The 14227-nt window shown below is 43.9% G+C and overlaps 1 protein-coding gene across 3 annotated transcripts in view; it reads left to right on the top strand.

The window, feature by feature from the left end:
* The window catches only part of LOC146172216 (uncharacterized), a 139041-nt gene that overhangs the window by 54143 nt on the left and 70671 nt on the right, over positions 1 to 14227 (top strand). Inside the window, exons 16-18 of one of the 3 annotated variants that reach the window (XM_084585737.1) lie at positions 3660 to 3701; positions 8606 to 8751; positions 10350 to 10454. In XM_084585737.1, the coding sequence (XP_084441863.1) occupies positions 3660 to 3701; positions 8606 to 8751; positions 10350 to 10454 (293 nt within the window). The remainder of the gene's footprint in view (positions 1 to 3659; positions 3702 to 8605; positions 8752 to 10349; positions 10455 to 14227) is intronic. The other 2 variants (XM_084585739.1, XM_084585738.1) reach the window with 2 other exon arrangements.

Raw genomic sequence — 14227 nt, forward strand, 5'->3', positions numbered from 1 at the left:
ATCCCTGACTGAAATGCGAGCGTGAGCCGCCAAAATACTCGGGGCTGCCGAATGCATGTGGAATATCAACAGCAGCGTTTTCTTTTCGGGGCGAGTGAATTCGGGGCGCATAGATTTGCGTTGCTTGTCGGGACCATGAGCAATCTTTCCGTGTTTCCAAACTGCACAGAATAGTGCAAAATGAACATAGTATGTGACAAAGAAATGACGAAAACAGGCGATTATTTTCCTGAAGCCAGCAGAGATGCCGTTCCTCCTGCGCACTTCGATCGTTGTGTTTACAGTCGGAACGTCTAGCCGCTGCGTCGCTGCTTCGCAACCCAATATCAACGCTACATTACGCATCATGCAGTAAATGTTTGTTCCATAATTCAGTATGTTTCAAGAATTGTGTGCGCAAAAAAGCGCAGAACTTGCGTTTAAACTTTACAACAGAACCAACAGCAGCTGTGGTCCCACGGCCGGCCCTGTGAAATAAGCCTAAGGTTTTACGAAATCCGCCGAAGGTTTTACGCACTATACACGGCATGATTCAAACTATCTGCAGTTTACTCTCAGCAAGCTGGGCAGTCAGTTAAGCGGTAAACTATACTACTGCCTTCGCAACTTTCACATAGCAAGACAACATATCAGCTAAAACCATATCTCAACCTCTGAAAGCACTGGTTAAGCCTAACTTTTGTGGGGCAGTGGTTAGCGCACCTAGCTATCATACAGGAGGTCGCAAGTTCGATCCCACACGTAGTTTTTGTTTTCTTTTTTTTCTGCTTTTAATATACTGTCTTTTATTCGCCATGAACAGCTTTTATCGAACACTGCCGTTCTGATCCGGCAACCACAACCGCAAAATACTGGGCAGTATTCAGTCTCGGCCTGGTGAGGCGCTTGTTTTGGTATGGTCGAATTTATGAAATAGAACTAAAAAAAAAGTCCCTTAAATTTATGAAAATAAACAAAGTAAAATAAAAATGATAGTAGGTCTAGAAAGGAGAATCTCGCATGGCAGAAAAAATAAAAGGATTGAGAAAACGAATTGTATAATGACACGATAAGAGACTGAGAATGGGAGACCCTAGTCGGTGGGGAGGTTTCGCACGTTGTCTCGCTAGTGTGACATAGGAGTTGGGCGACCGTTGGCCGACAACCGTCTTGCGAGCAACGTGGCGCCGACACCGACTGTCTGCCGACTGTTTTCGTCGGCGCAGTGTGACATAGATGCAGACATCAGGAAGACGCTCTGTTGGCAGACCAAATCGGCGCCGTGTCGCGCTAGTGTGACAGGCCCTTTACCTGTACTTCCCTATGGGGCTGAAACGTGGAGGCTATCCAAGAGGGTTCTACTTAAGTTGAGGACAACCCAGAGGGCTATGGAATGAAAAATGTTAGCGGTAACATTAAGAGATAGGAAGCTGCAGAGTGGGTCAGAGAAATAACTCAAGTTACCGACATTCTAGTGGAAATTAAGAAGAAGAAATAGGCATGGGTAGGACATGTAGTACGAAGAGAGGATAACCAATGTTCGCTTAGGGTAACAAACTGGATTCCAAGGGAAGGAAAGCGTAGCAGGGCGCGGCAGAAAATTAGGTGGGCGGATGAGTTTAAGAAGTTCGCAGGGGTCAAGTGGATGCAGCTAGCGAACCGGGGTAATTGGAAAAATATGGGAGAGGCCTTTGCCTTGCAGTGGAGTCTCCTAAACTGCTAGGAGAAGCTAACTTTTTGAAGGTGTTGGGGTCATGAGGCAAAGTGCACGGTGCAGAAAAGAAAAAAGTAAAGCTGGTTGTGAACGTTCATTTATATCCACATTGGTTCTAGAATGTTTAATATCGCAAGAAACACCTCTACCACGTGTATGAGCTGTTTGTATTACTGTGAAGTACTATAGTTACTGTAAAGCCAGCCTCTCTGATGTTTTTTTTATATACATATATAAATTTGGGGGGGACAAATCAATTATCCAGGAAAATGTACAATATAAACCATCTATTTTAATTATGAATTATAGAGTGAAGTAAAAAAAGCATTTAGTGATCATTTCACATTGTTAGAATGCCAATTCTGATTTTTTGCCACAAGCCAGCTTTTTTTCTAGTACTTTCTCATCTCAGACCATATTTACGTTGCCTTATTGAGCAGAGGAGAAACTTCGCAACACGTATAATCCTTTGACAGCAATGTTAGAAGTAGCAAGGATCTCTTCCTCATTGGCTTTATATAAAGGCTTTGCGCCCTTGTAGCGTGGCACGTGGCACAAAATACTGTGTTGGGCAGACCCTGCTACTTCGCGCAGTCAAATGCACTTGCTGTTCTCTGGACTGTCAGCAGGCAGATTTCAAAGCCACATTATAACCTGTATTTCGCTTCACGCAACTGCATAATGAACGGTGTGACTTCGCACAAAGCTCCGTGAGAGACCAACTGGTGACCAGAAAAAACCGCACTGTAAGCAGTCATGTCTTAAGTGGTCTCCACTGCATAGGCTCGTAGATTTAAAATTGGGGTCCATCTATGTGCAATAGAAAGAAAAAAATTCTTCATTTTTGACAGCCGGTGCATTCATCATGTGATGTGACCAACGTGCAAGTAAAAACTGTGAGATTGGAGAGCCTGCCGCATCATTGAGTTTGTCATTGCCAAGTGAAGCTGCCAGTGAATATAGAAAAAAAATGTGCAGTGTTCCGTTGAAAATAAAGTAAAAGTGCATTAAGGTGTGCGAAGGGGATGGAAGGGGGGCAAATGTTCGCAGCTCTAGGCAGCACGAAGCCCGGCACAGCAGCAGTAAAAGTGCAGTCGCACTACGCATGCATAAAGAAAACTCAAGGCCGTGTTCACACAAACCTTCATTTTTTCACCTGCAATCAAACTCTCATTACATTCAGCATCCGGTACTTTCTCAAGACACAAGCAAAATTGAAAATGTGATATTGAAAAAAGAAAATGCCACATGAAGGGATAAAAGGGCAGGATGGCAGGCATTTCTGGGTGTTTCTTTTATAAACCAACACTGTGTGTTTTGTAAATAGCCAATTACCAGAGAGCACCTTGAAGGCCATGCCGTCACCGCAGCTGATGTAGTAAAGGGTTTTGCTGGTCCATGTGACTTTTTTTACTATAGAGGGGTTCTACTATCTGGGCTTACTATGTGCATGCCTCATATCTGCCAGCAGATATTTGTCAGAGTGTCTAGAGGAATAGTTAGTTGTTTGACTATAGTTCAAGGTTTCTGTTGTGATCTGCAAGATCAGTGACTTTCCTTTCTTTTTTATTTATCCCCCATAAAGAAGGATAATGGAGTAATGCTTTTTGAGAAAATTAGTATTCCAGCAACACTTCATGTTTATTATGACAGTCTAATAATTGCTGAGCAAACAGCTCAGCAGTGTTGGGCAAAAATACATCTGGCCTAAACGTCTGGTTAGTTCTGCGTAATGTTTTATAGCCTTCAGCTTTGCAGCTTTCGTCCCATTGCTGCGTCGGATTTTTCTGGCAGATTGCCGATGCTTATTGCGAACCTGCTAGGAGTAACCACAGCAAAGTGTTTAAGCTGAAGCAGTGAGCAGTCGAAATGCCACATGCCCCCATCATTTCTTTGGTTCTGTATTCAGTGAAGCTTGGTCTAGTTTGCTCACTTGTTAATTCTGAACATCCATCGTTGCTTGCAGCAATCGATCTCAGGCGTGGTGCTCTACAGAGAAGGGAAATAAGTAAGCATTTTTTTGGACTGCTAGCACAAACTATTGTTTGCAGCTGTGTAACCGTGTAACGTCTTTTTTATTAATATCAAGTTCATAGTTTTGGCATTTTGTTTCTGGCACTGTTCAAAAATGTTTTGTTAAAATTTTACCTCTGCTTTACATAAATTCATAAATAAATGCTTTACATAAATTCCTTCTGTTTCATCTTGTCTGAGTTGATAACCTTTTCTAGGGGAATGGGGAAGGCAGTTGTGTTTTAAGCTGCTTTGACGACAGAACAATCGGAAAGCGGTGAAATGTGCTGGATCAGTGTTTGATTTTCACGAGAGACACATAATAGGCTAGTAAGCTGAGTATGGCAGAGGAGGATACCCTGCCCGAGTTACTGCAAAAGGTGAGGAAATTGAAGAACTGTGAACTGGTGATGGATCAGGCTCTCAGTTATATTTTTCGTTGCATCAGTGTAGCTCAGTGGCTGAGACAACATTTAGGCGAGGTCAACGTGCGTAAAATTTGCTGGTCGCTTTGCTTTGAGTGTGCCTGCATCGGCTTCCTTTTACCTTGCATGCTGAAGTGGTGGACATTTTTTTTTTGTGTCTCAGTGTGTGTGTGTGTTGCTGGAGTTTTATTGGATGTGGCTGCTGTGACCTTGGTCTCTTGAAACTGTTAAAAGCATGGGAGCAGTCTACATGACCCATGGCTCAGATGGTGTTTACCCCCCCCCCCCCCTTTTTTTTTTTGTCAAACTGAGCTATCGTCTGAAAGTCCACATGAAACAAAAGAGTATTTACTGCCTTTTAAGGCTGTTAGACTATACTCATGAAGGGAGGAAGGAAAGCTGTTCTGTGAACTGCCTTCAAACCTCATTGATATTTTCCTAGTTCATACGATTTCCCAGTCCGTACGCTCAATATCGCGAGTAATGAAAAAAATGTGAAAGCATATGTCTCTTCAGCTGTGCTTATTTAGCAAACTGTTATTTAGCAGTATGTCAAAAGAGGGTGCCAAAAATGAAAGGTGGAAGGTGGCATTTGCAATGGTAGTTCAGAGCAAAACCATTTTCTACACAGCGCATCACTACGCATGCACTTATAACAACAAATTCAACTCTCCAGAAGCAAGTTTTGTAGTTGTAAGTGTGCTTGAAAAGCCAAGCCTTTTGCTAACCACAAACGCCCCTCTTGTGGAGCAAATGAAGCAATGCACTCCCTTGGTAGCACTGCGTGTCTGAAGGCTATATACCCTGAGGCAAGAGGCAAATCGTGCAGCACAGATGTTCCCACAGCCCAACTGTATCTCCATGCCTCCCAGCTTCCTGTATGCAATACGCCATTCCCCAAAAGTGTGCTGCTATCTGCAGAAGCCACTACGCAGAGCAAACGGGCTGTTTGTCATCAAAAGGCCCCGACGCAAATGCACAGGTTAGGTGGTGGAACATTGTTTAGGTAGCTAGTGAAATGTGCCCACACCGCAGAAGCGAAATTCGATAATCAGCTACAGCACTGGATTTGGTGACCGACAGCGGTTATCTACGCTTCAGCACCACTGGCAGAGACATCGGGAGACTAGCTGCAGCCACACCCATAAAACGATATGCCGGGAGTTCTGGGTCGAACAGCCATCACTTAGCCGACGCTTTGGCACATGGTTCCCTGCATGCTCATTGTATCTGCTTTCGTGAAAAGCTTTCTCTACTGGTGGAATTAAATCCGCACAGTGGGTGAATGCTGCAACAATCACTACGTTTACAACTGGAGTGGCTGTCTAGAAGTGCTCATAATTGCATCAGTGCTACCTTAAGATTATAGGGGAAATCCTAGAGTTTTTTCTCCACTCGAGGAGCGATTCGAGCGAAGGCCAGTTTGTGCCCAGACTCACTCTGCTCGCTTCTTGACTCTTAATATTACAGTGCAGTCCGCTTATAAAGATATTGAGAAAACCTGAAAATCCGATCGTTATAACCGATTAACGTTATATCTGGACCGGCGAGAAAAAAAAGATGGAAAATAAAAAAAGCACACCCACGTATTTTCTCATGCATGTAGGCTTGCCTACTTACTAGCGATGAGTGAATCTGGTTAACCAACGCTAATCATCATAAAGAGCACTAAACACTTTATTACAGTATATATCAATAGCCATAAACTAACTTAAGCATACTTAAAATTCGCGCTCGCTTGAACAGCAGCTGAAGCTTGACAATTACTGTGAGCATCACTTCGCTGGCAGCAGTCCTTTTTGCATGCACGAAACCAATTAGCGACTGGATGAACTGAAGGACATCCCCAGCCTTGATGATCATTAAAATCGTAGAGTGCGGATGTCCGTATTTTTTCATGGGGCTTTCAACCTTGAAACCCTGCCCGAAATGCCGATACGTTCGCAGCAACTCCCTTTGCATGGCTGTGATTGCGATGATGATAGTGCTTATTTATTTTTTTTCGTTTTCGCCACATATGTCGAGTTTTCACGTCATTTTCTTAATGTTTTATCTTTTATTGAATATTCAGTCAAATGTTCGTGGTAAACACCTACCGGGCGATGATAAAGCTATCGTATCCGATGTACCGCCAATAATCGATCGTTATATCTGGGTTTTTTTTACGTAGGGCAATGGGAAAAATGGTAAATCTCAAGAATTTGATCGTTATAAGCGATATATTGCTGTATCTGGTATCGTTATAAGTGGACTGCACTGTACCATATTTTCTTCCTAAGCCTTCCAAAGTGCTGTGTGGCGAAGTGAGTCTGGCTCACTCGGTCTCTTGTGATCCTCAAAATTGCTTTGGGCACCTTTGGAACTTCACCGAAACATTAAAGAAGGGGCTTCCTATTTCTTTCATAAAGATCACCTAAGTTTTCATCCCTGACTGAATCACACGGCTGTTGGATACGTTTTTGATGAAATTTAATATTACAAATTTCATTTATACCAAACTACTCTACTATTTTTTACATGGTCCCTATATTGAAGTTCAATTGTGCATGTGCACAAAACAGCTGCACAATATTTTGGCATCATGCTTACACCTGAAATTCTGAGAATGTGTGCTGCAACTCCATTTCAGCCTTCAACCTTCATATAGTCGCTGACCGATTTTTCTGACCACAAGGGTCCCAAAAAACATCCAGAAAATCTAGTAATCCGATAAAACAAATTCACACTAAAAACATCACTTTATTTACCCAGTGGCTTGAAAAACTGATCAGTCTGCTTCTGCAGGAAAACCGAGCGACGGTTGGAGCAGTGCTATATTCAAACAGAGGTACCAGCGGGTATGTGGGATGCCACTGGTTTGAGGGTGCAGAAAACAAAATGGCAGTGATGTGGCAATTTTTCATACCTTTTAGAGAACCTAAGCTCAAGTTTGTTCACGCGATGCCATCGCCACGCCTCCCCTGACGGCGAGCCGTCGAGGCTACTGAGGAGAAGCGCGACGGGGGCTGCCGGTCAGGCGGTGGCAGTAACAGCAGTAGCACGCGCGCTTATATGAAGGATGAGATGAGAAGTGGCCAGCTCATTCGCAAAGTAGAAGCTGCCTCTTAAAAATTAACTGTTGCATGCCAGAAAGCATTTCTCATGGGTTCAGAATTGATGCATTGATTTTACCGAAGAGCTACATTTTCCAACTCGTGGTCAAAACATTGCCTATTGACCCACTGGTGCAAGAATTTGCTTTGCAGTAATTTACATAAGAAATACCACAGCTTCGTGCTAGCAGTGAGCATTGGTGCCAACTTTATGAGAGCATATTTCATCTCAAACAGATAGGTCTCACTTCATGGCACGATCATGCCTGCTATAAAATAAACAAATGTGGGCTAGCATTGACTTTCACCGCTGTCTTAAAAGTGCTGTTATCTTTCCAAACTTACCTTAGCAAATGCTAGCCTTGTTAGAATCTCTGTTCAATAATTCAGGAGCAGATACAAAGCAAAAATAGTGCGTTAAAACTTGTTTGAAAGTTTTTAATATCGTTTCACGTGTGTTTGTGCCCTAGTTATTTACTCATGCATATTGTGTGCACTGGCCCTGAACACTGCATTTGCATAGCCAGTTGTGTGTCTGTAAAGCCTGTATTCTCAAACTCAACTCCAGACATGGCGAGAGAGCCAGCTTCTTAGCCTAGCTTCTTAGAGCTTAAGAGTTTCGCTGGCTGGCAAACAGTTCAGTGGGCAATACTTAAATGGATGGAGTACACAAGTCTTACTTTTCAAGTGTTTTCAGTGGGTAGATGCCACTGTCATAGAAAAATGCTTTTCGCATTCCAGTAACTTTTATCTGTGATAGAACATGATTTCTTCTACAAGGATGCCGTATCAAAACAAATAAACCATGTTCCTCATATTCAACAGAGCAGAACATTGAGAGCGCCATCGAGTGCTTCGTTTCATAGCTCTTATACCTGCAGCGTTCGGTATTTCAGGCGTATAACTTAATGGCTGATACGAAGGACCCAGTGAAAATCGATTGGCGACTATATTGCGAACCACGTGAACCAGTGGGTGTGGTTTTGAGTAAGCTCCTTCTTTGTTCAGAATGTTGTATCAGGGGAGCCGCCTAATCTTCTGTCACGCCACCAGATGCGTGCATTGTTTGCTACTGTGCTGCTTAAAATTAGTTTTGTTTCATATATGCATCGTTCTAGAAGCCATCCTAACAGACTAAAAAAATCTTTCATTTAATCTTTGACTGCCTACTAAGGCTGAACATTGGACAGGCTTTCCTTTTGTATGCCGGGTCTCTTGCAGTAATGTTGGATGCAGGATTTTTGTGTTGATTACATGTAAAGAAAAATACCCTTATAACAAAACTTGCTGCTTTGAGTCAAATACAGGCTGTAAATTTGTGTCTGGTGCTGACCTTTGTGAAAGCGGCAGTTTCTGAATTGCCTGTGTTCAACTGTCACCAGACAAGGGTGGCTCATCAGATGGTGCAGCACTGGAGGTGCGGTTCAAGTTGGATGGCGACAAGGCTGCAGAGCCGGAGAAGAGGGGCCCCCCCAAGGGAATGACCTCGATGAAGGAGCGACGTCTAGGCCGCAATGTGGCCATGCAGGTATGACAGCCTCCATAGGAGCATGGTGGAGAAATGGGTGTGATGAGCAGAGGACCGTGCCACTGGTGTGTTGACAGAGAAAGCACCTAACAGTGCAAATTGAATTATGCCAATTAAGGTTACTAAAGCACGCACTATGTGCCAATCTTTCATCTTACACGATGGAGGCCCAAATGACAGAGGAATGCTTATGACTTGTATCTGCATCAAGCATCTAATCTGTTGGAGGTAGTTTTGTTGAGGGGCGAGGCTGTAATGTGCCCAAGTCTGTGTACAGTTTACTGTGCGTTATAGAGAGTGCATTGAATAACTTTTCGCTGGCACATCTGGTTTGCAAGTAGTCATTCCGCTTTCTCATCTGGTATTTTCAGGGGTGTTTGCTACCTTATTGTCTCCTTCGGTGCTTTCACATACTTGCCTTTCTGTACCCCATATTTGTTTAGGCTACAGATGCTAAGATTATTGGCATAAATCCTGTGTCTACTTTTACATTTTCGAGCAGCTGACTTATTTTCTGAATTAACTTCTCTAAAGGAACCTGGCGCTCTGTTGTAACTGTGGAAAGGTCACTGCAAGTTAATGACTGGCTCTTGGTTTGTTTTTGTATTTGTTTTTTGTTTTGTTTTTTTTTGCATCCAAAGAAGTGGTAACCCTTCCGTAGCAGTTGTTTCGTTGGCGAAATGCAAAAATACCCCTGTGCTGTATGATGTCGGATTCTCAACTGACCTAAATAAATCTGGAGCTCTCCACTGTCATGCTGAGATTGCAGATTCGAGATGCCGGGGTTTCCAGCCGTCATTTAGACATGCGAGTCTAAAATAAAATGCTGGACTAACAGTTTACTTCACAAGCACCTTTTCACCCTGCTCTGATTCTCATGAACAAGGTGCATGAGCACTGCTAGTCTTGCAACACATTTAAAAACCTTATGAGGGTTATTGTTAAATGCTGCAAGGTTGCGTATCATTTCTGCCAGCTGGCTTCATAAACATGTAAATGATTGAACATGTTATAGATGTATAATGAACCATGCAAAATTCACTTCACGTGATTATTGGTGACTGTGTATTTCACATAATGGCATTGTGTTAAAGGCGATGGTGGACTGTGCAAGAGTATTGTCGTATGTCTTGTCAGGAGTTGTGGGAAGAGTGTCTGGTCATATGAAGCACTGTGCTTGTTGCAGTGTTGCATATGCTTCGTTAGGCCTGCTTTTGTAGCTTCCATTTTGGCTACAGTGCCGAGTTGGAGATGATGCATCAGGGACACAGAGGCGAGCGTTTGACAGGAGATGATTTTTTTGAAACAGATAAAAGTGAAGAAAGTGTCCCTAGCATCGTGCTTGAGGGATGCTTGCTGCGATTGATCACTGTTGCGTGGCATTCAAAACTCTATTTTTGGGGCTGCCAGTTGGCCCATGAACAGTCTGCTGAAGCACCATTGGGCAACTTTCGAATCATTGCACAACTAATGAATTCTGACTTTTGTTTCACTTTTTTCTCCTGTGTGGCTCAGAGTTTTTGTGCCTTTTCATGATTACTTCCAATGTGAAACTTTTGTCTCCATCCCTTCCCCTTGCAAATTATTCCTGCCGTTAGGCCATCTTTCAGCAGCGGGAGCAGCGAAGCGCAAGCCAGGCTGACAGCCATATTGGGCGGAGGGATGCGTCTGCTGATGCTGTGTCAACATCTACGGCACATAACGTGAGGGGTCACATTTGTACCATTACCGTGAAACCAAATTTGGACTGCAAAAGAGCAAGCCATTGCTTTGAACAAACACAGACATGGATTGAGGGGAATGTGCTGCAAGGGGTTATAACATGCAGGGTAGGTGTAGTATTGATGAGCGATTGCATGGGAGAGGCTTGTACGGACTGGTACTTACGTTGACTGTTTAGTGGACATTTACAAACAGGGTGTCTGCCAATTGGGAAAGCAGGGAATTCCCAGGGAATCCGGATAACCAGGAAAGCTCGAGGAATTCGTGCTTGTGTCAGGCAAGATTAGCAGTAGTTTTACTTAAAGGGAACGAACGTCGCAATGATGCTTTCACGCTCAACAAGGAGGATGCGCTTCCCACGGCTCGTACGATGAGCGTCTTCTCCTCAATGACCGCCAGCCTTCCTCACTGTGCTGTCCGCTGGACCGTCCCAGCAAAGCAGCGAAAAGCGTTGCAGAACATCGAATTTCAAAGCGAGGTCAGAGAGGATACTTCCTCGATGCTGTCGCCAATAGCTCCACGCAACACAGAGGATGCACTTCCTACAGTTTGCACGTGAGCTGTCTGACAACTGCCGGCCTCTCTTTGTTTTCTTGTGTTACCTAGTAGAGAGCTTGAGCAAGGCAGCAGAAAATGTTGCGCCGCTTATGAATTCCATCATGAACAGTGTGAGTCCTTCCTGTGCCAAACATTGATGGAAGCGTTCGTTTCTGCCACACGGGGTGCACACAGGCAATGCAGAGAGTTCCATTTCACTGCCTTCGCGACTATTGTTACCTGTGGAAACTGAATGTTATCACTTTGCACTGCAGGCGCATTCATTCGCAGCATAATTTCCAGCTGTGTAGCCCTCTCGTGAAGTGGAGCGGTGCAGACATGACGAAAGAATGACTTTGGACAGCGTAGCATGATCCATTTTGGCGAGGTGCCGCTGATACGCGCTATCGCCTTGAAGGAGTCGCATGCTTGCCGACGATCTTCCACGTCGGGAATAATCAGCGCGTGTGCACTGGCGGCATCCGGTATCAGATCATGCTAGCGTATGCGCACGGGTGGTGCACGGAAGCAGATCACGAGAATGGATCATGCGGCAGCTCTCAATGGTATTTGAAGCCGTTTTTTCAGAGCAGTTGTAGGATATTTTAGTGGATTTTTTTAGCTCTTCAGTTCGGACTATTTTCCAGCTCCCGCAAAGCCTAAAATCTGTCAGCAACTGTATTTTGTATTTTTATTTAACATGCTTGCTAGAGAATGACAACAGCGGGTGGTATTACGTCAGCCTGTTTTCGCATAAAACACAGTACTGTGTGGCACTTGAGGAATTTTGCAAAGCAGTCTGGACAACCTGGAAACATGGGGAATTTGGAAACATCAACTTGGTAGACACCCTGAAAAAAGCAGGGGTCAAGGTTAATGACAACCAGTAAACACCATTCATGCGCATGGAGAAAAAAAAAAATAGAAAACTAACACCGAAAGGTGTTTAGCATGAATTGATCTATGGCAGATGCAAATATTGAAATATAAGACAACAAATGAAATAAACTGCACTCAGTGGGCCCAGTCCTGTACCATGGATATCGCTCTTCCCTTTTAACACTATGCAAGAGATTTGACTTGTCAGTCTTGTAGCACAGGACTTTTACCATATATAGTTAATGCATTCTGGTGTGTCTTACGTGTTAGTCTAAGGGGAGACACTGGTCTTAAAACCAAAGTTTTTATTATTAGAGATATTATAACGAAATTCGTCCTGCATATGTGTTTCTTTGTGCTGTTTTCAAACATATAATTTGTTTCACTGTATCTCGGTTAGTTCTCATGCTATGGAAACATAACTCGTGCCTGATTTGGTAATTTCTTTTGGGTCGTTAAGAACCTCTCTCCCAATATCATTTTGTTCCGATTAAAATGTAGCTGTAGCCAATGACCTGCCATGTGGAACTATGCTATCTATATTGTAATGTTATTGAGGTGCATTATCATATAAATATGTTCAATTATGCTGATGCTTCATTATTTTAAAATATGATTAGCTCGCATTACTGTCCTCAAAATTTTATCTGTTCTACCTAGCAACATAAAAATAGCATTGCTGCACAGTTAAATTCTTCCTGAATTCAATGGTATAAGGCTTGTTAGAATTGTGCCACAAGAACATAATGAAATGTTCCGTAAGGCTATTTGTGTTGGTAAAAAATATGAAGTTGAGAAAATCGCATTTGGAGTTTTGAAACTGACTAGAAAATTTTGGGAGGAATCTTCAACTACAGATTTTATTTGAATGTTCTCTGTCTCCCTGCAAATCCAAGGAAACATATTTTATAAAATGTTGAAGTGTTTACGTGATGAAAGTGTAAAAAATATTTTCATGAAGCTATGGGTCGACATTTTTTTTTTTTTTTTTTTTTTTGCCGACGAGAGTGCAGGGCTATGGTGCCCAGCTTCAACGACAGCATTTTTGAGCTCTGAAAATGGTTTCTTGAGGGAACAAGCGGTTTGGAGCAAAGGAGGCCCAAGCCCAACCATGATAAACAGTTGGATGGCCTTGAAAAAGTCCGTTGTGACGCTCGAGCAGTTTGACCGCTCACATCTTCGCTATCTCGCTGCAGGTTTCACGCTTTGTGCGCGAGATGAAGTTGTTTAATACTTTCATGTCCATAATCATGAGCTCAGTTTCGGCATCGCATGAAACTCTCATTGGGTCGCTGACTTTCCCGACAGAGCAGTCTTCGCGCCGACCGCTCAATACAGTGCACCGGCTCTGCTGTAGAGTAGTACGGGTAAGCTGCGTCAACACCACGAAGTGTACCATGATCTGGAATGCAATTCGCGGTGTACTTTGAACCATTGGTGTCGTCACCGGGCAGCGTAGTTGATGTTCACTGCACACAAACAAGCCTGGCACCGGATATAATGCAGGTCCCGACTGCACGCCTGTGGCTGGCGTTTGATTTTTGTTCCACGCCCGTATCTTACGGCTTGCAAAGGCTCGTTGCGTGCACAGTTGCAGTCTACTGTTTTCCGGCATCTCGATCGCAAGGAAACACTTGGCACAATGCGGTGCATTGAGAAAAACACGAGCACAAACGCAGACGCGCATGAAGCGGCAGCGACGACAGCAAATGCAGAACAGGAAAAAAAAAAAAAATGGCGCACCGGTCACGCCAGCCAATGGAAGACGTGGAACGGTGCGCTTGAAAAGTTCGTCATGTGAAAGCCAATCAGAGGCCATAAACAGCCTTCGGAAAACTGGTGTGCGCAGCCACTCCGCTTGAGCAGTGCTGGCTTGAGCGCATTCATTTTGAGATGGCGCAAATTGTACGCAACAAAAACAGCTTCCCCCGCCGCAGTGGTAAGATGCCAGACTACTGTGCCAGAGTACCTGGGTTCGATCCCGACCGCCGGGGACTGCGTTTGGGTGAAGGCGAAACGAAGTGTCATACGTGTGCTGTACGATCGATGTCAATGCACGTGAAAGATCCCCAGGTGGTCGAAATTACTTCAGAGCCCTCCACTACGGCACCCCTTTCTCTCTTTTCACTTTCACTCCCATGTTCCTCCCTTCCCTTATGGCGCTGAGGTGTCCACAGAACAAGTGTGACAGATACTGCACCTTTTCTTTCCTGTGAACCAATTATAAAACAGCTTCAAACAAAGCCCATGATGGTGGCGATCGGCCAGCTGCAACACCCGCGGCGCGCGCAGGAATTTCGAACAAATTTTATTTTGGGGGGGGGCATTTCGTGGGTGC

This window comes from Amblyomma maculatum, unplaced genomic scaffold, assembly GCF_055883805.1.
Source record: "Amblyomma maculatum isolate TAMU_Amacu unplaced genomic scaffold, ASM5588380v1 scaffold_13, whole genome shotgun sequence".
NCBI classification, from domain to species: Eukaryota; Metazoa; Arthropoda; class Arachnida; order Ixodida; family Ixodidae; genus Amblyomma; species Amblyomma maculatum.